The 26,246-nt window shown below is 27.5% G+C and overlaps 2 protein-coding genes across 2 annotated transcripts; one reads left to right on the top strand and one right to left on the bottom strand.

Moving 5' to 3' along the window:
* Positions 1-1,072: 1,072 nt before the first annotated feature.
* Positions 1,073-8,644, bottom strand: LOC110600586 (endoplasmic reticulum-Golgi intermediate compartment protein 3). The gene is made up of 13 exons (XM_021737452.1): positions 8,449-8,644; positions 4,396-4,536; positions 3,887-3,960; positions 3,712-3,795; positions 3,453-3,533; positions 3,198-3,278; positions 2,796-2,888; positions 2,211-2,390; positions 2,033-2,100; positions 1,701-1,806; positions 1,476-1,562; positions 1,246-1,312; positions 1,073-1,164 (listed from the first exon to the last, which is right to left on the bottom strand). The coding sequence occupies exons 1-13, from the start codon at positions 8,642-8,644 to the stop codon at positions 1,073-1,075; spliced, it is 1,350 nt and encodes a 449-aa protein (XP_021593144.1).
* A 7,552-nt stretch (positions 8,645-16,196) lies between these two features.
* On the top strand, positions 16,197-17,215 carry LOC110630860 (non-specific lipid-transfer protein). The gene is made up of 2 exons (XM_021778484.2): positions 16,197-16,651; positions 17,006-17,215. Exons 1-2 carry the CDS (start codon positions 16,302-16,304, stop codon positions 17,013-17,015), a joined length of 360 nt encoding a protein of 119 aa, XP_021634176.1. The 5' UTR covers positions 16,197-16,301; the 3' UTR covers positions 17,016-17,215.
* The last annotated feature ends 9,031 nt before the right edge of the window (positions 17,216-26,246 follow it).

Here is a 26,246-nt window from a genome sequence, read left to right as displayed (position 1 = left end):
TTACAAAAGATTTTAATTTTTTTTAAAAGATTTACAACTTTTAAGTTAAATTTTTTCATTTCTAAGCAAAAAAATTATAAAAAAAAAATAATTAAATTAAATTTTTATAAAATTTTTAATTTAGAAAAAATATTTTAAAAATAAGATAAAATTAAATAAAATTATAATAGATAATTTATGTATTAATCATTATATAAAAAGAGTGAATAATATTTTAATTGAGATATTTAATTTAGTTTGTTTCCGATTGCTTGTTCAAATTAGTTCAAATTAGTTCAAAAGTTTCTGTTTAAATTTAATTTAACTCAAAAATTAAAAAAGTAAGAAAAATGAAAACATATTGATTTTGGGGATAAATCAATAAATTTAATGCAGAAATTTTAACTTTAACCTAACATTTGAACTTAAATTGAAAATTTTGGACTAACATAGATAAAAGATTAAAAATAAACTAACACTATGAATGTGAAATTCAACATTTAACTATAAATTTTTGAAAATATCTATTATTATTATTATTCTTTTTAAAATAAAAATTGAGAATTGAGAGATAGTATTTGAGATCTCTCAGATTTACTCAGATACACTTATCACCGACTAAGTCTGTGAGTGCATCTATTATTATTATTATTATTCTCGTTATTATTATTATTATAAAAAATTATTTAAAATCACCACAATAAATCTTAAAATTTAACTTAAAATTGAACACAGGTACATCACAAAATTTATGAATCTTAACTTCACCTTCAAATTGCATCTAACTTCACCTTCAAATTGAATCTTATGTACATTGTGCTCATAGAGCTTTGTTATATTTTACATACACGTATTTCTACGAAATAGAAAATGACTTGTTTGAATTTGATCTATCATAGACTGAAAATACAAATGAATCCTTTTACAAAAAAAAAATAAAATACATTTTTATATACTTTGAGTTTACGGTGGATCTGAGTCCACCTAAAAAATTTTTCTATGTAATATATCACAGTAAGAAGTAAACGGCTACGATATATTGAGAGACACACTCCTGAAAACATCATGTGTCAGACAAGACAAGTAGAAATAATTATGTGTATTTGCCGATTTCTGCTTTTTTCTTGATTGCTCTTTGACCATGATAGATAAATGAATCTAGTATTCCAGCAATTGTGAAAATACCTGAAAAAAAAATTATTTTATTATTTTTTATTAATTAATATTTTTTAAAAAAAATACAGAAAATATTTTCAAACAAATTACCTCCAAATACAGCACAAATACTTGTCACGAAGTGTAAAAATGGAATATGGTCCTCTTTAAAAGTCACCTGCGATACACAAACAAACACTAAGCAACCTCAGGTGGCCAATCCCCTTAGAAGCACCACAGATTGATAAAGAAATTTCACAACCAGTACTGATTATTAAATTACCGACTGCCGGAATTTCAAAAATCAAACAAAATTTTTTAGACGTTGATGAAGAACATACCTTAATTGGATAGAAGTCATAAATGAAGAAAACTCCAGGAGCGTCGTAGTTGGCCGATTCTAGGTGGTGGTGCTCTGTTACCGAGTACTGTAAAATTCAAATATTAGCTTATGATCCCATGAATAAGAAAAATAAAAAAATCATAAAAGTTAATTTATTTATAAAAAATAATTTATTAATTAGTTTTTTTAATGATTCGAATATCAAAAGAATCATCAGTATTACCTGATTTGTTTTAATAATTTCGCCTTTTATATCAGTGTATATTGTTGGAACTGCCATGAGAAGATACTGGTGAAGGCCATTTGGCTTTCCTTGCTCCCTATGTACCCTGAAAAGTTGACAGAAAATTTATCATATAGTTCTACAAAACTAAGGATAAAATGAAGTATTTAGCAGTACATATGAAGGAAGCTTGTAAACACGTGCATGCATGCACATGCAAATGCAAAATCGTTTCACAAGCATGAATTAAATGAATTTTTAAACTTTAAATATTATGATAAAGAAGCCAGAAATAGATTAAATGAAGCATTTCAAGTGGAAATAGAAATTACCCATCTAGGGGATTTACTACGCCTGGGAAATAGTCACCAAGAGCTAGTCTATTAATCTTGTGACTTATCTACATCATGCATTAGAAAAATTAAAAGGTTAAATTAAATTTTTAAAAATTCAATAGAATTTAAAGACACACACAAAAAAAAAAATTCAGTCTCAAACTTGCTTCCTTACATTATAAGTATATAAGTTAACAGATAACAAATCATGCACTTTGACATCAGAGTGATGAAAGCCTTTCCCAGGTACAAAATGAAAATTCCCAGCCACTTTATTTACTTCAAGAGATCCATATATATTACATCCTTCACCTTGTTGATCTACCACCTTGTCGAAAAATCTTTCTCGTTTACACTAAAATTAAAAGAGACATAGAAAATTATTAATTATGTAAATCATGCGTTTCAACTCAAACTAAATAAAAGATGATAATGTATATTACAGATAAAAGAGCGAAGGTTTTTCAACTCAAATTAAAGAAAAAATGATAATCTATATTCGAAGAGAAATACGAGAACAGATAAATTTTAAAAAACATGTTGGATTGGGGTTAGATTTTGAGAGTTATAAGATAGCGTATCGCTTTTTTTTATAAAACTTTATTTTTATTTTATATGTGAATGAATATAGATTTTATAATCAAATCAATTTAAACTTTTATATTTTTTTCTCTAATAGTATGATTATGAGTACACTTGTTCTTAGCATTGTACGTTGTTTTAACAAAAAATATCTGAAATAGTACACTCGTAAACTAACCTGGTCAGTCTCATCCAAGTTTCTGGCTGCCCACCCTTTCTTAATGTATGCATCACGAAGTTGTTCACATGAGTTGCAACATTGTTCATCTGACTGCTTGATGCCAATGTTCAATTTCATTAACTAAATATGAACGACTATAGGAGACAGAATTACATGCATGGCATTCATCACCATCAGCAGCTATAATAACTCTTTTGAGTGTTTTAAATATTAAAATAAATATAAAAAATATATTTTTTAAAAATATTTTCCGTGAAATAAACGAAATCGCACGACTATTTTATATTAGCATAGCAATTCACATTGCTGCCAATTTAAAATTCTGTATAACAGTTAAAAAGCTTCAAATTTCCATAGATAAACAAGTAGTAACAAATAGAAGTCGGAGATTAGATATACCTGTTCTGCACCATAACATGAGCCGCAATAAATTTCACCATATTTCAGTCGGCCACCGTGCTTTTGCAAAGGATTTTCAACCTGTATAATTTTTATTTTTAAACAAGATAATTTTATTTTTTATTATTTAATTCTAATTTAAAAAATAAAATATTTTTAGAAATTTACATATATAAATTTTAATAAAATTTTTAATTTGCAGAAAATGAATTCATGGCTTAAGGGAAAGAGAGAAATAGCAGTATTTTCACTGACTCTGTGGGCACCAATCCTACTTTGCGTCACTTCTATTACGTTACCATCAGCATTAATTCTCCTCTTAGTTATATCATGAGTCTGCATGCACAAAAGGTAAATTAGAAGTAGCAAATAAATACACGTAGTTTAAAATTATTATATAAAAATTTAATTTTTTATTATATATAATAATTTATTTATGCTTAATAATATTATAATTTTAATATCAATTTTTATTTATTATAAAAATATAATTATGCTGAATTTGTGTATATACTATATCAAAATGCTCCTCTCCCATGGTGTCCTTAGCATCAAGACTGATCAATGAACATGGAATTGCATGAAAAGTGAGATCAAACTGCATATTCAAAGAAGAACATGAGGATGATGAACCAAAATAAAATTTATATCAACATCAAATTGCACAGGGAAATTAAAAAGATTATTACATTAATCTTTACAGTTTCTCCTCTTGAAGTATCCACTAAAAGCTTTGTTTCAGTAACAGTGTGCATATATAATCCTTCAAGGCAAAAAAAAAAACAATGAGAATCACTGTGATCATCATATCCAATATGAAAGAGAGATTTGCTCAATGTCCAGTCAAATGGTTTGGATTTATGAACCATACCAATACTATTTATTATTGGAAATTAGAATTAGATCTGATCCAAACCTACTCAAGTTGATCGGCTAATTTCGAATAGAATCAAAATCGGTTAGAAAATTTTAAAATTTATATAAGTTTTCTTAAATTTTTTAGAATAAAAAACTAAATGCAAGCTTATTTAAACTACAAATATGAAGCATTCATGTAAGGAACCCTCATGCAGAATTGAAAAACCTAAATTTTAACTAATTTAAAACCTTAAACATCTCCTATATAACCTTCAAGAATTGATATGCAATGGTAATAAGCAATCAAGAAAAGAAAAAAAAGAAAAAGAGAGAGACATACTGAACTCAGAAATGAAGAGGAAAAGCATGATAAGAAAAGAGAAGAGGGTAATGAGGCCACCGGAGAAAGTCCTCCGATAAAAATCCTCACTGATTTTTGGATAAGCATCCAACTTCTTTAATTTCTGAATCATGCTTTCCACTTAATTTCAGCTACAAGATATCCAAGTTCTAATGAATCAACCAATACCCAGAAAAAGGCCCCACTTTGAAATTGTCGAGGAAAATAATCTTCTATATATGGGCAGATAATTAGAAAGCCATAGGTGGCTTGAACAGGGGCGGCTTACGAGAATGACGGAGAGCGGTAGTCAAAGAGAGACGGAGAGGAGAGAAAGGAGAAGCCTTTTTTTCCTGCCACAGTAATCACCCTACAAATACAATCACCGATATCTTCGCTCCTCGTTACGTTGGTGTTTTTGTCTTAAAAGCTATTTTGCCTCGTGAGCTATGAGCCAATTATAAAATTAAGTTAATATTAGAGCTATTGGCCAGAAAAAGTTTACACATTTGCGAGTAATCACTTCTGTCTCATATGTACGCGTAAAGAAAAAGAAGTCACCACCGCTCCACTCAAAATTAGCGATGGATGAGCTCTCGTCGGTGAGAGGAGGAGAAGGAAGGAGACTAAATAATATGGAGAGAAAGTGTTTAGGTGAATAGTTATTTCTTGTTACTTGCAATTATAAAATTTTGTTTGCATTCCTTAGTGAATAACGGGTGAATAGTGAGCAGTGAGTGATGGATTTAATATAATATGAAATTAATTTAAATATACAAAAACTTTTTTTTCAATTTTGGTTAAAAAATTAATGATAAAAATAAATAAAAATTAATAAATGTTATTTCTAGTTAATAATATAAAAAATATAAGAATATTTTAATGTAATTTTAAAATTATAAAGACATATTAATGTGTTAGGATTAAATTAGGGAGATACAATAATAAAATATATAAAAATTAATAGATATATTTTTTAATTAACGGAATAAAAATATAAAATTATTTTAATATAATTCTAAAATTATAGAAATATTTTAATCAGGTAAGAGTAAACTACATGTCTATAATAGTAATTATCCCAATTATTCAATTGTAAGGAATGAGAGTGAGAAAATCAGTATATCGAACGCTTATAAGAAGAAAAAATAAAACTTTATATATATGATACAAGAAAATAAAAATATAGAATTTATCGTTCAAATTATTATAAAAATAATTATTAAAATAAATTATTGACCATTTATCAATTATTTAATATACCGAATATGAAATTATCGATTGTTTATTATAAAAATTTATAATTATATTTTTATTTTTTGTAATGATATAAACTGGGACACTACTAGTGTAAGTAGGGAGACACAAATGTGAGGAAATAAATTTAGGTATGTTCCAAATGAAATTAATTAAATCTTAGAATTCATTAGAAAAGAATATAAAATTGAAATAAACTGAAAAGAAAAATTAAAGTTAAGGAGAGCTTGCTGAGAAACTTACCGATGGCTATCAAAGGAGGAGAGCTAAGAGGTTTTGTGAGCTTTTTACAAATTAATCTGAATAAAATTTAAAAAAATTACTATTTAATTTCTGCAGAGAAAATTTATTAATTAATTTTTTAATTTTAAAAAATATATTAAAATGTCATTAAAATTTTAAAAAATTTAATAATTAACTGTTAAATATTATAAAAAAAATTAAAATAGTGACTAGACTTTTTATAAAATTAAAATTAAATAATAAGTTTTTTTAAAATCAAAATAATTAAATAGTTAAAACTAATGAAAAATTTTATTAATAAATATTTTAAAATTTCAAGAATATTTTAAATTATTTTTTAAAATTAAAAAATTAATTAATGACTTTCTAAAAGATTAAATAATAAATTTTTTTAAGGTTAATTTACTATTTAAAGGTAGATGTTTTTATTAAATAGTATTTATTTTTGTTGTATAAACATAATTATTTATTTTTAATATACTAAATAAAAAAAAAACAACAAATGCTCAATTAAAATCGTTTTAGAGAAAAATATTAATTCTTAATACATGAAAAATAATATGAAAATATCTAAAACCGTAAACAAAAAATTTATTCATTTAACATTACTATGGAGAAAAGTATTTTCTTAAGTATATTAATAAATTTTGACAAAATTAATCTTAACTAAAATTGTTTATTTTTAATTCTATAAATTTTAAAATAGTTAAATTAATTATTTTCCATATTTATAATTTAATTGTTGTCAATCATGATTGTCGAAAAAAACTATGCTTAAATTTATGGCTTTGATAATTACTCTATTCTCCATTGAACTAAATTTCATTGATGATTTTTTTTTCTTTCTTAAGCTCTTAATTATGATATGTCCCTCTTCTTTTGAAGCCTTGATATTTTATAATGCATTAATGCATTTTTATGTTGCAAATAATAATAATAATAATAATAATAATAATAATAATAATAATAATAATAATAATAATAATAATAGAAGAAGAAGAAATGCGGGATCAACACTTACTCTCTCGGGTACGGAGGTTTAGTCTGAAAATAAGTGTATGTGAAGTGTATGTGAATAAATCTGAAAGGTTTCATATTCTATTCCCCCAATCTCTAATACCCATTAAAAAAAAAAAATAGTTACTCTCATCACAGGTTAACTTGCTAAATTACGTTGTTTCCAAAATGAGAAGGAAAAAGAGAAAAGAAAAAATTACTTTTTAGTTTTGATGACGCGTAAAAATTTATTAATTGGTATTTAATTTTAAAAAATATATTAAAATATTTTTAATATTTTAAAAATTTTATCAACTAATTTTTTTATTAATTTTTAACTTTAAGTGATTTATTATTTGATCCTTATAATTTGAAAAAAAAATTATTAATTAGTCTTTCAGATTTGTAAAAAGCATACTAATTAGTCCCTTTATATCAAAAGCATTTAGATATTTTTATGATATTAAATGAAAAGAATAGTTTCTGCTAGACCATTCTAGCGTTGGTCTAACTAAGTAAGATCATAGGATAGTTTTTGCTAGACCAGATTACAATGTAGTTTCCGCCAAATCATTTGGGCGTTGGTTCCACTAAATAAGGCCACAAGACAGCTTTTGTCAGGTCATGTCACAATGCGGTTTTCACCGGACCATTTGAGCGTTGATCCCACTAAATAAGACTACAAGGCAGTTTTCGCTAGGTCAAGTCATAAGGCGGTTTTCACTAGAGCATTCGGGTGTTGGTCCAGTTAAGTAAGGTCATGATGCAGTTTCGTCAAGTCAGGTCACAAGGCGGTTTCCGCCAGACCATTCGGGTATTGGTCCCACTAAATAAGACCGCAAGACAGTTTTCGCTAGGTTAGGTCACAAGGCGGTTTCTGCTAGAGCATTCGGATGTTGGTCCCACCAACAAAGGCACAAGACAGTTTTTGCCATGTCAAATCACAAGGCAGTTCTCGCCAGACTACAAATTTAGGTGTTGGTCCCACCAAACTAAGGCACAAGGCATTTTTCGCCATGCTAAATCACAAGACGGTTCCCGCCATACTACGAATCCAGGTGTTGGTTCCATCAATTGAGTCATCTATACTAGACAGCCGGAAAGGCGGGTATACCAACTCCCAAAAGATAAAGGACAAAAGTGTCAATCAAAGACCTAGATCGGGCGAAAGTTTCTTATTACTAAATTCCCCTAAGGCATTTTACGACGAAAGGAGATAGTCCATTGGGCCACAGGTTCAGGTATTAATCCTAAAATTCTCCAAAATTGTTTTGTGACTGTTAAAACGGGCACAAAAAAGATATGCTTTAGTCCCATTCTTTTGGTAAAAATGGTGGCGATAAAGAAAACAAACAAAAGTATATGAAATATATATTTTCATTATAAAAATGACAAGGAGACAAAAAAGGACTTGACTAAAGTTCCTATTACATCAGAAGTCTCTATTACATCAAAATATTCTAAATCTATTTCACCCTATGGGAAAGCATTGTTTGAAAGGCCATCTCTCCAACGACCTTCCTAGCATTGTCCTCGAAATAATTTTGCACAACTAACTCCTGCCCTGCCCCAGGGGTTGTAGCATCAAAAAGCCACTGTAGTCAGACTGGTTGCAGTTGCAGTCCTCATGGCCAAAGAATATACTGGCACCTTCATGAAGACCCGTCTTCAGTTGCTCTTGGAAGACCATGATAATATCCTCTACATAGATCTGGTTACCCTCAAGAACAGAAAAAGAATGACCTCCATTCATCTCTCCTATTAGAAACTGTTGTACGCAAAAAGAAAGAAAGAAGGGTTCTCATACAGCAAAATAGTAGACAAAGCTTTGAATGTGGCACAAAAGATAAGGCAACCAATGCAACCACAGGTAAGCGAAACGATGCTTGCAACAAAAATCAACTGAAGTCACGCCACATGTCCTAAATCGAAAAGGCAAATTGCTACCTTCAGACCTAAAGAATCGAAGACCAGCTGGGAGACCTCTGATGCTTCATAGCGATGTTCCAAAATAAGCCATGAGCACGTGGCATGAATTCGACAAGATCTGGGCACCTTAACACCCAATTCATTAATAAGACTCACCTTTCCTAGGATAGGGCGAGCCTTGGCACGAAGTTACTGTTATTAGGCATGATCCAGCATATCCTCAAGTTATGTCTATAATCGCAAAATTTTCACCGAAAGGCTAGCGATGCCCCGTAGCGAGCAGATGGCTACATTACCGCCGGATTATCAGAAAAATACCATATTCATCTCTACCTCCAGCAGTATAAAAAGAAGGAGCATCACAGAGATAAAAGATACATTATCTCTACCATTATTCAAGCTTTAAGTAATATGTTGTATTCTCTCTATTTTTCAATATACTGATTTGAGCGTCAGAATGGCTACTGTGAGCATCCACCACCGCTTCATATTTCCTCTCTTGCAGGTTTCAACCAGTCACAGTATCATTTCATTCTGGCCATGTCATCAATATAATTCTCGCAACATCAGTATATATATATATATATTAATAATTTTAATGATATTATTCTATTTTATAATTTTAATAAGATGTTTTATATTTTATATAGTTTCAATATAATCTTATAAATTATATTATCAAAGTGGAAAACTATAAATAACGGTATAAAAAAAGTTATTTATAAATTTCTTAAGACTTAATAAAATTTTAGTTCATTACAAGTGTGTATATATTTCCTTTCTTTGGTTATTTTTTATATTTAATATTTTCTAACTACTTTTATAAATTAAACTATTCATATAATTTATATATCACTCTTTTTCTTTTAACTATTAGATAGTTATTAATAGTATTATAAAATAACCATATATCTTAATTATTTATTGGAGATTTTTAATAATATAATTTAAATAATTTAATTAGTTAATTATAATTTATTCTATTTAAATCGATTTCATAAATATATATGTATTTTTTATTTTTTGTATAAATGTATTAATTATGTTATAGTTTTTAATTATATAAGTGAATCACATATCAATAATATAATATATATCTTTATATATATTAATTACACATTTTTTTTAATTAAAATTATATAATTGATAACTATATAAAAAAAATATAATAGGCTTACTAAGAATCGTATATAATATATAGTAATATTAACACTATTATTATTATTATTATTATTATTATTATTATTATTATTATTATTATTATTATTATTATTATTTCTGTGTTAGTTATTTAATATTTTCAAAATAAATGTAAAAATATTAGAATATTATTTGTAAAAATCATGATTTAAAACAAAAATTTAAGCTAAAATAAAAATAAAGAATTAAAATAACAACCATAAATCTAATTAAAATCAATATCAAAATTGCTTAAAACTGTATCGAAATCGTATCAAAATTTAATTCTAAGTATAGTTTCTAAAAATCAAAGAACCAAAAGTTTAACTCTGATTCTGATTTTTAGTAAAATCCATATTAGAATCGAAACCAAACAATCTAAACCCTAATGGAAATGGACATTCTAACATATCACTAAAACAAGAATGACTTATAATGATGTAAATAATTATATTTACCTACACGAAAAAGTGTGAAAATAAATTATTAACACTTAAAAATATATCGTCTAAAACATTTTTGTATGAATAATAATTTGAGTTCGATTGGTCAGACTAGTTTAGTTCGAGACCTAAACCTAAATTAATTTTATTAAATCTCTAATAAATTGTTGCAAGTACCATAAACCTATATAGTTTGAATCTAATGTCTCAACTTTAATAGAAAAAAAAATCTTAATGCTAGGGCTTGACTCTAGGATGTATTAGGGTAATTTCTACGTCCATTAGCATTTGAATTAAATACTTGTTATGTTGTCCCAATTAATTATATTTATCTTTAACTTATGTTGATACAAACAATTATTAATTATAACTAGCTATTATAAAAATAATAATAATAATTTAGATTAGTAGATATAATTTATTTTTAATTAAATTAAAGTAAATTATTACATATTTTTAGTTTTTTATTGAGAAAAATATAAATTTTGTGTATATATTATGTTATATAATTTTAAAATATTAATTTTTTATTTCTCTATTATTATTAAAATTTCATGGTTTGTTTTAAAAAATTTTGGATTTAAAATTTAATTAAATTTCTTTTTAATAATTGCTTACTATATATATATAAAGCATTAATTATAATACGAGTAAAATATACTTTAATTTTTAAATTTTAATGTAATTAATAGATCGGTATCTATATTTTTAAAATTTTTTACTTAAATATTTTCATTTTCATTTTGTCTAAATGTACATTCCTTCCATCCATTGCTCCGTAAATTACCTATCAATAAAAAATTTTGTACCCTAAATTACTCTTCCCTACTTAAAAGAAAAACTTTACATTTAAATTCTTATATTTTATACATTAAAACACTTCAATTCTTTAAAATAAGATCTAGAATTTTCTAAGACTCGCAGCTATATTCAATTTTCTTAGTATTAAAATTCAACTATTTTTAAAAAATAGGGGATGGTTAAAAGATGAAATAATTATGCTAAAAGAAAGCTAAATAGAAAAATAAAATAATTATGCTAGAAGAAAAAAAGATAAAAATAAATAAATTTATGTCTAAATTTTACTTCAAAAAGTCTTATGTATGATATTCCAATTTTTCTAACTGTATTATCTCGCACTTCAATTTATGAAGAGTCAGAATCAAATGAATGAAGAGAGTGTGATTTTAAAAACACTAATATGAAAGATTAAAAAAATAAAATAAATTAATTTAATTAGTAAGTCCCCAATTTTATATATTAAATTATTTTTTATTGAGGTTATTTATAACATTTCATTATTCCATTTACTAAATTAATAGATTAAAAAGATAATTAAGATAATTTAACTTACCTTATTATTGTAAACTTCATTACATTTTACTATTTATAATGGAAAAAACTCTAATATATCAAATTATAAAAATATTCAAACTCTAATATATCAAATTATAAAAATATTTAAAAAAAAATTAAAATATAAAATTGACTCTAGACGGTAAAATTTTCACTTCAAATTTTGTGACAGGCCTCCGGCTCTTATCACATTTTTAAAAGTCGTATATTTTAAAATTTCCTTTTCGAAAAACTATCGTAAATCTCCATCCAACGTTAGCAGCAAAAATTAGAATCGGTCTAAATTTGCTATAAAATCTAAGGCTAATTGCTCGGTATTACTTACATTTCACACGCATTCATCACTCTTTTGCCAAGATACTTTTTTCCATTTCTTTTCCTCTTTTATTTGATAAAAATATCAAAGAATCAAGTAATCATATAACTCTTAAAAGAAATTATACGTCTAAGATAAAATCGAAAAAAATAAACTTCGAGATAAAATTTTATATTTTATTTATAATAGCTTTATTTTAATTTATTTTAAATAAATTAAAAAAAAAAGAAAAAAAAAGAATTTTAAATCTTTGGCCATTGTGGGTGGTGGATATAACTGCCCACCAACTCTCTTTTCTCTTTTTTCCTTCACCGGATATATATAGAAATAGTTTTTTAAGAATAAATTTTTTTCTCTAAATTTCTGTTTATGTTGGCTATTTTATGTAGATGTCGGTAATTTTCTATATGTATCGTATGATCTTTTGTGTATGCGTAGAATAAAAGAAGTGGGATTTATGAATATTCAAGTATTTGGGTTCAAAATATATTATAATTTCATGTAACAATTATCTAAATACTTAAGTTTAAAATGCATTATAATTTCAAGTAATCTTAGACTATAATTATCTAAATATTTAGGTTCAAAATACATTATAAGTATTTGGACTGGTCTGTTGTTTATTTATTTTGATTCTGAAAAAAATTGATGGAAGTAAATTTTTTTATTGTGAAAATTATTATTAATTTTTCATAATAAATAAGTAAATAATTCATTTTTTATATTTTAAATATAAAGAAAAATCAATCCTTGCTACACTTTTTTTCGCACTTAAACTAAAAAATTCGCATAATAATGAGGAATTTTTTGTTTTTTGTTTTTTATTTTTTATTTTTGATGATGAGGGTGTTTTAATTTGTCATTATCACATCAACTTTATTATGATATTCCCTTCTATAAAAAGAAAAATTATAAAAATTTATAAATCGTAGAAATTTTAATTTCTAAATGTTCGCTCACATTCAAACATTTAATTTGAAACAAATGGTTTGCTTGTCAAGTGTGTCTTCCCTTTATTGGTCTAGTATTTAATTGGAAAGCTTCTCAACCATTACCCAACTTGACAAGAAATCACCTCTCTCTCTCTTCATATAGGTCACATGATTTTTTTTTATTTTTTTTATTTAATTCATTAACACCTATTTGTAAAAAAAAAATTAAAAGTTTTCATTATTTTGTGATTTAATTAAAATCATACCTCTCAATTGATAATTTTTTCGTTAGCAAAAATATATTTATCCGATTTGAAATTTTATAGTAATCATTGACGATACAACTCATTCAGTGAATTTTAAATTTAAAGATTTTTGTACGAAGTAAGAGATTGATTTAAAATTCTGGTGAAAATTATTTTAATAATTTCAATAATTATTTGACTTTTACTTTCACTAGAATTAGAGTGTTTTATTTTTCAAAAAAAAATAAAAATAAATATATGCTTTATCAGTACTAAAAAATTGTGGGAAATCAATCTAATTCCAAGTTTTCATAAATTGTTTGTAATTCAATTTCAAATTTTCATTCGCATCCAAACATTTAATTGCTGGTGTGCTGTTAGATTGTCAAATCCATTTTCTTTTTATTGGTTAGATTGTAAAGTGATTTCTCTTGGCCGTTCCTAACCTCTAAAACTTCTTTTTACAATTAATAATATAATTTCAATATATGTATTATTAAATTCTAATAATAAATAGATTTTTATTTACATTATATTTATTTTTTAAAATTTATTAATTATAAATTTTAAATTAATGATGAATGCCCATTACAACCACCCGCTTATATAATTAATATAAATCATATGTTTATAATAATATTTATAATTTTTTTATATTTTTTATTTAAAATTAATTAAAAATATTTTAATATAAATTATTTATTAAAATATATAAAATTAAATAGATTAATTGAGTTTGAGAGAAATTTAAATAGTTTATAATAAATTATAAACGAATTTAAAATGAAATTAAAAATATTAATTAAATTGGAGTTGGTTTTCGAGTAAAGTGATTTTTGTTGGCAGTCCCTAATTAGCTATATGAATTGCTAAACTACACGTGCTCTTAGAGAAATTCCTTAACCATCGTAAATTAGTTGAGTATTTAATTAGAAAGTTCCCCAACCATCGTAAATTGACAAGTTGATGACAACCACCACGATGACTAACTAAGCCTGCAATTAATGAAAATTTTATGATTATTGATCTATCCGGCACCATAATTCATTGAATGGATATAGCCATCCAATACAAACTCCACAGACACAGGTTTTGATTCATACGACGGGATTCCTACACAGATCCTACTGCAACTCAACTCCAAGAATCCCGGAGGTCCAGTCCGGACCAGATCTGGTCTATAATCACACATGAACTAGGTTTAGATATCAAGATCGAATGCACTGATTGAATATGAATCAGGATTCCTACATCAAAAATTCATGTTCTGAAATTTAAAAAGTAGGGTGTAAAATTTTTTTTTTAAGGTAGATCATGTCTCCTTTCTTTTATTTCTCTTCTTTTTATGTGTCATCTGTATTTATCAGTCAGGTTCATACGTATGAATATGTCAGCGTATGTCAGCGTATTTCTTTTTATAAGGCAACCATTTAATTTTTTCATTGCCCGTGCAAATAGGGCTGCGATGTTCTGTTACTCCTTATCACGTCACTGAACTAAACTACTCTCGGATGAACTTACGCGCCTGATCAGTTCGGTCTGCCTCACGTCATCGGATTGGAACACGCAATGTTGAATTGGTTTACTTGAGAATGATTTAATGGGTTTTAGGTCAGTATTCTTCTCTTACATCCAGTCTCGCCCCAAAATATAAGAAGTCCAGCGGGTATTATATTCAATCTCGATAAATAGCAAGATTCGAATATCAAAATTCAATTTCAAAAAATAAAAAATTTCACATTAATATATACGACTATCTATTGAAAAAAATATGAAATATTACATGAATAGCAAATAAACCCATAAAATAGTCATAATCCAATGTCCATTCTCATTGTGTAAATCTAAATTTAATATCTATATTCGTAAAGGAGATCATAACAATATGAATTATATATATTAGACTCAGTTAATTTAAGTTTTATTTCATATAAGAAAAAGTTAATAAAATATTAGAAAAAAATATAAATTATTTAAGAAAAAAAATGAAAAACCACACTCTCTATGCTTTTTAATTGGCTTTCCAACTTGGCCACCGACTGATAACGATGTTCGGGAGATGAAGACCACAAATAAAATAAATATATATAAAGTTTGAAATATAATTAATTAATTAATTAAAAATTATAATTTAATCAAATTATAATAAATCCCTTATGTAAATACATATGGACAGTTTTGATAATTTTTATAATTTCTATGATTATTTGATTTTGTTTAAAAAAAATGTAAACTTTGTAAAATTTTCATCTTATTTTATAAATTTGTATATTGTGATATTATTTTTTTAAAATAATTATTTTACAGAAAGCATATTAAATTAATAAGACATTAATATTGTAAATATCTAAATATAAAATTTTTACAAATTAATATAATGAAATTATATTTAAGTTAATGACAATTAATTAAATTATTTAATTTTAATAATAAAATTAATGATATTATTATTAATTAAAAATAATATTTTATGTGCATGCATTACTAAATTAGTCCATAAATAAACATACCATAAAAACACAGATAATCTTTTTTATTATTATTAATTTTATTCAATATAAATAAGAATTTTTTTAAGAATAAAAGGTTAAATTAGTCCATAAATTACTAATTTTTTTTTCAAATTTATTTCTTAAATTATTATTAAAATGTTAAATAATACTTTAAGTTATACTTTATTCAATCTATTTAGTTTTACTTAAATATATTTAATCTGATAGTTTCAAAATATTTTTTTAAATGAAAAATTGAATTTTTTTTAAATTTTAGTCGTATAGTTTGGAGTAAATTTAGAGTTTTTATTAATTACTAATTAATAAAATTTCGAAAAGAACATTTAAAAAAAAACCCCAAAAAAGGAAGGTAAAAAAGCAAGCTATTGGCCTATATAAACACCATTCCACTGAGCATTAGCACTCACTCAGCTTCCCATCTCAAAATCTCTATTAAGGAAAAAAACAAAAAACCCTTTTGAAATTAGCCAAGTTCTTTCCTCAAGCATCCCTTAACCATGGCTAGTTCAATGGCTACTACGTTGGCTTGTGTGGTGGTTATGTGCATGGTAGTTGGTGCACCCATGGCAGCCCAAGCAACCATAACATGTGGGGAAGTTAGCAGCAAGTTAACACCATGCATAAGCTACCTGACAGGCCGTGGACCTTTGGTTCCAGGTTGCTGCGCCGGAGTTAAAGCTCTTAACGCAGAAGCTAAGACCACTCCTGATCGCCAACAGGCTTGTAAATGCTTGAAATCAAATGCAGCTCAAATTCCTGGTATTAACTATAGCTTGGCTGGTGGCCTGGCTGGCAAATGTGGCGTCTCTATTCCCTTCCAAGTCAGCCCCAACGTCGACTGCTCCAAGTAAATATTTTTTTTTATTATTATTGACTGTTAAATTTTTAGGTCGATCCGATAAAGGCTCAATATCAATGAGAAAGATTTGATATCATATTAATTTTGAGTCACATCTAACTCACTCTAAAAACTAGTTAAAAGGTAGGAGTATCTAAAATTCATATTTCTATCTCAAACCGATATAAGATTCAACATAAATTAAACTGATTTTAACTTCATTTATTTTTTATAATTTAATTTATTTATAGTTTAATTTTTAAATTCAATCGAATTAAACTAAACTTAATAATAAATTTTAAATAAATATATAAATTATTATATGAATTGATTTATCTTTCTTTCATGGTTGATGTGTTACAGGGTAAAGTGAAACTCTGGAGGAAGAACAAGCTTGGAGTAAGAAGAGAGAAAATAATACAGAATAAAAAAATAAAATTAATGGGTTTTAGAAAACTCATTTAATTGGATTCCCTCGTAAGGAATCATTACCTTAATTAGATCATCTTTGTATTCTCTCCACATGTATGAGAATCTCTCTTTTGCAATAAATTTCATATTCTCACTCCTTAATTACTTTTTTTTTTTTGAAATATATATTCACGCGCTTAAATTTTATCAAAAATATATTTATAAATATATTTAAATTATTTTAAAATATAATTAAAATAATTTTATTATTTTAATACAAAATATTATCAACTACAAATACACTAATATATATATATCCACATAACAATAATTTTATAATTATTATTATTGTTAAATTTGAGTCGGTCTAACTCACAGGTCAAGGAGGAGGAATGCCTGATATAAAGGGGCATATTATCCTTTTGTCTATTAACTCATGTAAGGGGCGTAGTATCCCTTTCCACAACTGATATGAGATTCAACGATTATAATAACATTATAATTTTATATTTAAATAATTTAAATATATTATGAGATATTTTTAAAATTTAGATCGTCACTAAATTTTTTTAATAAAATTCAGGATAAATATGTATTTTGCTTTTTTTTATTAAATTTATTATAATTGCATTGGCAAGGTCTAACTAATGGTGTGAAAACATTAAAAAGATTATAACACTAGTATCTATCATTGCACAACTTTGTCCCGATAAAGTATTATTACACAATTATTTAATTGTAAATTTATCAAAAAAATATTTATAAAAAGTATCAATTAAAATGTTGTATTTTAATATTTAATATATTTGCAGGTCTGTAATATAAAAATAAAAAAATAACAATGAAATTTATTAATTAAATGATTGAAAAAGTGATAGTTAAAGTAAATTACAAATCAATTACCATCTATTTAAAATACTGATAATGAAATTAGCGATCTGTTTTTTATAAAAAATTATAGTTATATTTTTACTTTCTATGATAATTTTTTGTGATTAATAATCTAAATAGTAGAGTCTATGAGCGATGGTGGTGATATTCACAATAAATGTACTTATAGATTAAATTATTAAGGAGAATTTACTATTTAATTTTTATATGATTAGAAAATTTATTAATTAATTTTTTTATTTTAAAATTATATTAAAATATTTTTAATATATAATATTTATTAATTAATTTTTTATTAAGTCAAAAAAATTTAAAATACTTATGAAGTGACTAATTAATAGATAAACTTGAGAAATTAACTAATGGATTTTTTAAAATTATAGAAACTAAATAGTAAAATATTTAACGATTAAAATTAATAAAAAAATTAACTAATAAAATTTTTTTAAACATAAAAGATATTTTAATACGTTATTTAATTAATTAATAAATTTTTTATATAATATACGCTTAATAGTAATTTCTTCAATTATTAAACTTCACTCCTTTAAATAAAATATTAATTCATATATATATAGGCTTAAAAAATTACTATAATAGCATTTTTTTTAAAAATGAGTTTGACATATATATAATTTATAAAAAATAAAATTATAAATTATTATCAATTAATTAATACTCAATAAAAAAATTTAAAAATCACATATATTGCTTAGCAAAATATTTATTAATTAAACATTTAAATTCAAATATATAATGAAAATCTAACTATCAAGTTTGAGAATTTCCTAATGGAATTTGTTATAAGGCAGTCGTTAAAAAAGATTAATTATTTAAATATATAATTATACTATAAGAATTCTTAAAATACAAATCTCTTTTTTTTTTTTTTTTTTTTTCTTTTGCTTGAGTTTGCGGCTGTTTCTGCCTATTTAAATAAGAATGGTCTCTTTCACCTTACTCATACGTGAGTTTCTCTTCATCTCCATCTAGATTAGATTGTATATAATTTTCGGTGAGGATTTCATAGTGAGGGAGATGAAACTTTGGTCCTACTTTGTTGTTGTTTCACATGCCTCTTACTCTTATTTTTCTTTCAAGCATAGGTTTCTTTGGTTTGCTCTTTCCTTGCTTACTGATTGGTAATAGGAGTGTGAGCTGACATGCAGCTGATTTAAGAAACTGCCAAATGGTGGTGATAAAGAGCAATTGGGGAAGCTATTTTTCCTTTCTATTAGTGGCAGGTGCTATATCCACAAGTATATGGAGCCGTTTCAAATCATAAAATGATGAGCGGAGTATTGTATCCACGAAAATAAAAAATTAAGTACCAAAATATAAATAAATCTAATTATTATTTTAAAATACCAATAATGATGATAGTTGTATAAAACAATAAAATTAAATATTTTAACAAGATAGTATTCGTAAAGCAATTAATATTAAATATTAAAATACATTAATTTCACTTGAATTTGATTCAATTAATTTACATAGTTAACAATTCAATCTTAAGTACCAAGTCTAGAGTAAATAATCTTAAGGTAATTGATAATCTCTCATAAGTAAGTCTCTCAATAATATGATGGTACTTTAATCAATTTTTCAAATACTGAAATAATTTTGTCTAAAATTCTACAAGTCAAATCTTTATTCTCAAGTCAAATCTTTAATCTCAATATAATTAATATTCCTCTAATATTTAATTTCATATTCTATTCTGAAATATTTCCTCTCAGTATCAACTCAAATAAATTAAAGAGAATCAACAAAATTTAGTTTCTCACGTTCAATAATTCAACGATAAACTCAATTGAGAAATTATCCAAAAACATCCTAAAATAATTATGAACAACAAATCAAAATAATAAGAGAACAAAAAAAAAACTCCAGATTTGTAGGCTTCTAGATCTTCCAATTCTACCTCATTGAATCCCTCATAATTTTTGCTATGTATATATATTTAAAAGTGGAGCAAAAAGTCCTTTAATTTCTCAATTATAATATTTTATACCCTTGCAACTCTTAATCCATGGCCATAAGAAAAAATCTAGACAATTAGGACTTCTCGCAAAAACATGGATGTTACGTATGGAAGGGAGCGAAACATAGGGTAGACGATGAAAACATGGGTCTATCCAGTGTTTTCCACTGTGTTTCAAAAATTCATCCAGTGAAAAACACGGGGCAGGAGGCCAAAACACGGGGCAGTCTGCCTCATGTTTTTGTTTGTTTCTTTAGAATCTCTTCAAACTTTTTGGGATTTCTCTCCAAAGTACCTCATTTATTCATTGACTTATTTTAGCATGTAAAAATACTAAAAATTAAGTGATAATATCAAATAATAGAATAAATTAAGAATCATAAAATTAAACATAAAAACCTTATAAAAATAAGAAAAATCAATTAAATTAAAAAATTGTGGGTTTAAAAGATATATGAATAATTGTGTAAAATAAATTTCACTGCATCCTCTAAACCTAGATTTTTTCTTGTTTTCAAGTAAAAAAAATTAGAAAAAAACAAATAGGAATATTAATTTCTCAGCAATATAATAAACAGAGTGCAATTTAGCTTATCTTAATAATGGTGTCAAACTCAATGAAACTCATAGTATGCATCATGCAACCAAAAAATGAACATGTATTTGCTAACATTTAACCGCCTCAAATAAATTTCTATAACTCAATTTTTTTTCTCATTTTCCCGTATGTCCTTCGATTCTATAAGCTTTCAATTGTCTAGTTGTATCCCTAAGCCGAAGGATTTTGGTGGCGTTCTGGTTCATTTATCTTAATAACAATATCGAGTCGAGCGTAGCTTTCTTCTCCCAGCTGTACCAACTGGGTACTGACAAAAATAAAAAATTTTGATTTTTTTGGAGTGAGGAAAAAATAATTTTTTTGCCCTTTGTCACTAGACGTCTGGGGTTTTGGGCGCCTCCAAATGAGTTGGAACCTATGGGTAGAACTGAGGAAGGATGGGGTCCGATTGAGGAGGGATGAGAATGAGGTTTTTGTAACGACCCGAAAATTCGGACCGCTACCGGCGCTAGGATCCAGATCGGCTTAAGGCCGCCGGGACCCGTAGCAAGCCTAACATACATCCTGTGAACCTGTTTAATCCCATACATGATCAACAACATACATACACTACAAAAAAACGGGGTATCAGTGACGGATTTTTCCGTCGCTGAAAGTAAAAAATCCGTCGCTGAAACTTTCAGCGACGGATTTGCGACGGACTCAAGTCCGTCGCTTAAAGTCATGTTGCTAATTTTTTCCGACGGATTGGGCGTCCGTCGGAAATATTAGCGACGGATTTCCGACGGATCTTAACTCTGTCGGAAAAATTTGCGACGGATGCTCCGACGGATAATTCCGTCGGAAAGTTTTAGCGACGAGTTTTTTCGTCGCTAAATCCGTCGGAATATCTAAATTCATCCCGTAATAATCCGTCGCTAATCTGTCAGAAATCATTAGCGACGGAAATTTTCCGTCGGAAATTTTAAAACATTTTAATAAATATTCTTTTGAATCCGTCGCTAGTCCGTTAAAATTCGATCACAAAAAAAAATTCTTACATTTATTTAGATATTTCCTGTATAATTAAATAATTTATAATTAAGAATCACATTGAATATAAATCAAATATTTCATAATACTTAACAATATTCATAAAATTTAAAATAAATCTATAATATTTAACAATATTCATAAAATTTAAAATAAATTCATAATACTTTACAATGTTCATAAAATTAAAAAAAAATCCATAATACTTAACAATATTTATAAAATTTAAAACTAATCTATGAATTTGTTGAACCATCTGAATCTGCAGTTGTGTTATGCGGTGAAGATATATTTTTGTTCTTCAATGATTTCATCTGATCTTTTATCTGTTTTTCTATCTGCACTCGCATTTGCTCTTGCATTTGCTCCATGTCTTGTTTCATTTTGATTCGGTTTTGCTCTAATATTTGTTCAACCTCCTCTAAAGAAAACATAGTTTGAGAAGGTCCTCCAGGATGAGCTGATGTGTATGAGAAAGATGTAGTTGGAGTTCCTGATTTTGCAATATCAGAGGATCCAAAACCATAAACTCTTCCTTTGCTACTTCCAGAAATTTCAATCCACTTATTCAAATCAAAAGCAGACGGACTCTCACAATTGTCATTCACATTTTCAGCAATTGCACTCAAATAAGCTCCCTAAGTAAAAAAAGAAAACATAATAAACATTTCATGAATCATACACAACTAATGATAACATAACAATTAAAAAAATAATGTGATAACATTAAATAAGCAAAAAGTAACTTACATCAACTCGTCGTGATTTTCCATCAATGTAAACACCTTCACTCCCTTTTTTTGTGTGAGTTGCACGAAATAGTTCAAGTTGAGTTGGTTGTCTACCCAACTTCTTTGCCTACAAAAAAGAAATAGTCACACAACACAAGATGCACGAATAATTTCTAGCCATCTATATAAAAATAGAATTGTATAAATAAAAGTAAAAAATAAAAGAGTTATACCAATCTATTCTCATGAACCTCCAATTTTATTGAACCACCAGAGTGTTTGGTAATAGTCACATCTTTTTCTATGTTTCTATTTGCTTTACCAGCTTCTGATTTCTTTCTCCACTCTGGTGTACTCCAATAAGCAACAAGTTCATTCCATATCTCTGCCTCCATCCAATCTGGTCCTAAATTGTATAGATAAGCAACATCTGTCTTCTTGTGCTTGCGCAACAATTCGCTCCTAACTCTATTAAGAATGTCTCGCAGTCTTTCCTTACCTACCTTTTCCCAAGCAATTCGAACCATACCTTCTTCACTCTCATCCCATGTATATCGACTCTACAAATAACAATCAGTGTTATGTAAATTTAAAAAGCTTAAAATGCATATTATAAATTTTAGAATATAAGTTGTATTTACCCGAAAAAGTCCGAAGAGCTCGTCTTTTGTCTTTAAAGGTATTTCTGACCAAGTTTTCCATGGAGCAGTGTAGCGCATCTTAATGTCATTAGTGATTGATCTAGGAACTGTGGAATCTAAAAAACTGCAATATTTTTTATATATAATGAGTAGTTGTAAGTAATAATACATATTAAATCAATAGCAAAAAGTTGTATATGACTTACACATTTCCTTTCAATCTAATCAATTGTCGATCAGAAGGGTTTGATGGGATAGGATGTCCCAAGTTCGGACCTCTAGTTCGAACTGATGATGATGAGGATGCGTTTGTTTGCCCTCCTAATGCTTGTGGAGTGTGCTCCAGTGTTTCCTCCTGCACCTGTACTGCCTCATCTGTTTCATTCATTGAGAGTTGCTGGCTATGTCTTCTACCTCTAGATGATACTGCTCTTCGAGGCATCTAAAAAAATAATTGTCCATTAGTTTCAATTAACAATAAAGACAAACAATATATAAAACCTTAATCAATATACAAATTCAACTCTAATTATATATTAATTTAAGAAATCAAACACACTAATCAATTTAACAATGCATATCATAGTAGAGTTGAATAAAGGCATGTAAAGTACACCGACAAAGCCAAACTATACATATCAAAAGTTATAAAAATGAGTTATAAAAAAAATTGAATAATTTTTCATACAAATGTTTACAATAATTAAAAAACATTAGAAAAGGAATATGTAAAACAAACAATACCTTTTCTTTTAAAGACCTATTAAGTTTTTTTCATGATTATAGTATTTTTTAAATTAAGCTATATTATTGTGTTGATTTAGTATTTTTTAGAAAATTTAAAATATTATTTTAGAAAAGGACCATTACTATTTATTTTATCTATTTGATTAAGACTTTAAGTATTTTATGTATTTGATTAAAACTTTATTTTATTTATTTGATTAAGACATTATTATTTAAAATTTCCAATTAAATTATAAATAATAATTAATTAAATAATTTACTAATTATCTGAAATATTAATTATTAAATTACTGTCTATTTATCTATAAAATTTCATGGTTATTTTTTTTTATTTTTTTGAGTATTTAACATGTTACCTTAAACTATTTTATCCTATATTTATCACAATTATATACTAATTGTTTTAATATTTTTTATAATTATTTTAAAATTTCATAATATAATTTTATAAAAAATAAGATTTTGAATCAAAGAAATAAAATTTCCAACACATATAGTTTTTTCAACTTCTAATTATAAAAATTAAAGCAAATTAATTTATTAATAAGTTTTAATTTAATATATTAAAATAAAATAAATTTTAAAAAAAAATTCAAGCTTGCTGCAGCAGCAGCAAGCATGCTGCTGCAGCAAGCATGCTGCTGCGGCAGCAAGCTGTGCAGCAGCATGCATGCTGCTGCGGCAGTAGATTAAAATAAGTACCTGGCAGCAGGCGAGCGGCGAGCGGCAGGCGGCGAGCGGCGAGCGGCGAGCAGCGAGCGGCGGCGGCGAGCGCGGCAAAGAGGAAGTTGTCGGGGAGAGGAGAAAAGAGCAGAGGAGTGAAAGAGGGGCTGCTAAAATCAAAAGAGGTATAAGGAAATTATTAGGGTTTTTTTGCTTTTATATTGTTTTTTTTTTTTGACGGATTAGCGACGGAATAAATTCCGTCGCTAATATTTTAAAAATCCGTCGCAAATCCGTCGCTAATCCGTCAGAAAATTAAACATAAAGTATTTGTCGCTGATCCGTCGCTAATTCCGTCGCTAAATTTTTTTTTTCCGACAGGAAGTTACTTCCGTCGCTAAATCCGTCACTGATACCTTGTTTTTTTGTAGTGATAAAAATTTGAACTTTTCTTTTCATTCATTAACCAAACTCAACCTGTGCATGCACCATACATAGACATAAACATTAAACCCACCTTGGAGTCCTCATCAATGCTCCAATGGGGTGATATAAACATGCATTAAGTTTAGTTAAACATAATCATCAATAAACATTTAAGATCATGTATTTAAAAAGGGATTACATCATACTATGGTCAAGCACATTCTAAACTTCCATAAACATCATTACATTACATTCAAACTATATTTTTATATTACATCATGTTCATGTCCACTTCTAGCTATTACATAAAACAAGACTCTACTCCTGCTGACCTCATAGTCTACCCTGTACCTGCAAACCTGGGGGTTAAGAGAGAGGGGTGAGCTATAAAGCCCAGTGAGCAGAATAATAAAACATTCAATTTAAAATTCATGCTTTCATGGAATGCAACACACCACAAACAATTCACATCAAGGATGAACTTGTCACCAACAGCCCACTACTGAATCCAATAGTGCCAGGGGCGTAGACTGGGCCTCGCTGGTCTTTCTCTTACATTACATTCATAACATAACATTCCAATATGCCAGGGGCGTAGAATGGGCCTCGCTGGTCTTTCTCTTACTATGGTGTCAGGGGCGTAGAATGGGCCTCACTGGTCTTCCGTACCGTATCATATCATAACGTAGTGCGGCTAAAGGATCATCCAACATTCATCCACATCATCAACATATTATGCAATGCAACATATTCGTGAATTCTAATGCAAACAACCTAGAATATCACATGGCATTCATGATGCATGTATCATGCTCAGAATTTATTTATTTATTTTGAAACATAATAAGGTATTCCACTCACCTCTGGCTGAAGCTCTAACAGACACAAAAGCAGCTGAACTCACTGTTGGGGTCCTTGGTTCCTCGGGTTCGACCTACACAGGTAGACTCAAAATCGGCGAGGGACGGCGGAGAACTCACCTTGGCCGAGAAGGGGGAGAAAAGCTCGCCCATTCGGACAAGGGGACCCTTTTATAGGTGGCTGGCCAGGCCACTTTCGGGGGCCTAACGTGCCTCTGCATGCATGCCATGTTCGGCGGCCGAATATAAGGTTCGGCGGCCGAACCTAGACTTCCCTCACTTATGCCTTCGGGGGCCTAAAGCACTCCTGAAGTGTATGCATGTTCGGCGGCCGAACCTGAGTCTTCCTCTCAAGACTATTTTCATTCAAAACTTAATTTCTTTCTTGTTTAAACCCATGAAATACATTAAAGCATTTTATAAAAATATAATTTTACCCTTCTAGAGGTTTTCGACATCCGAGATTCCACCGGACGGTAAGAATTCCGATACCGGAGTCTAGCCGGGTATTACAGTTTTAGCATTTCTCTTGACAATGGCTAAGTCCCCAAAGAAAATGGACATCACCAAGGTGGTGAGAAATGTCGTCTGCCTCCAGGCGGGCTAAGCCCGGGGTCCTCACCTACCCAGCCTCGTGGAGAGCACTTCCTTAGCCAGAG

This window comes from Manihot esculenta, chromosome 14 (assembly GCF_001659605.2).
Source record: "Manihot esculenta cultivar AM560-2 chromosome 14, M.esculenta_v8, whole genome shotgun sequence".
In the NCBI taxonomy this organism is placed as follows: Eukaryota; Viridiplantae; Streptophyta; class Magnoliopsida; order Malpighiales; family Euphorbiaceae; genus Manihot; species Manihot esculenta.
Note: the sequence above shows the minus strand (reverse complement) of the source record. Positions and strands in the feature narration are given on the sequence as shown.

Coding starts and splice junctions, on each gene's coding strand:
- LOC110600586 (XM_021737452.1), bottom strand. CDS start 8,644: ATGAATGGAGGTCATTCTTTTTCTGTTCTTGAGGGTAACCAGATCTAT. Junction 3,279..3,452: donor GTAGGATTGGTGCCCACAGA/GTCAGTGAAAAT, acceptor AAAATTATACAG/GTTGAAAATCCTTTGCAAAA. Junction 1,807..2,032: donor GTAGTAAATCCCCTAGATGG/GTAATTTCTATT, acceptor TCAACTTTTCAG/GGTACATAGGGAGCAAGGAA.
- LOC110630860 (XM_021778484.2), top strand. CDS start 16,302: ATGGCTAGTTCAATGGCTACTACGTTGGCTTGTGTGGTGGTTATGTGC.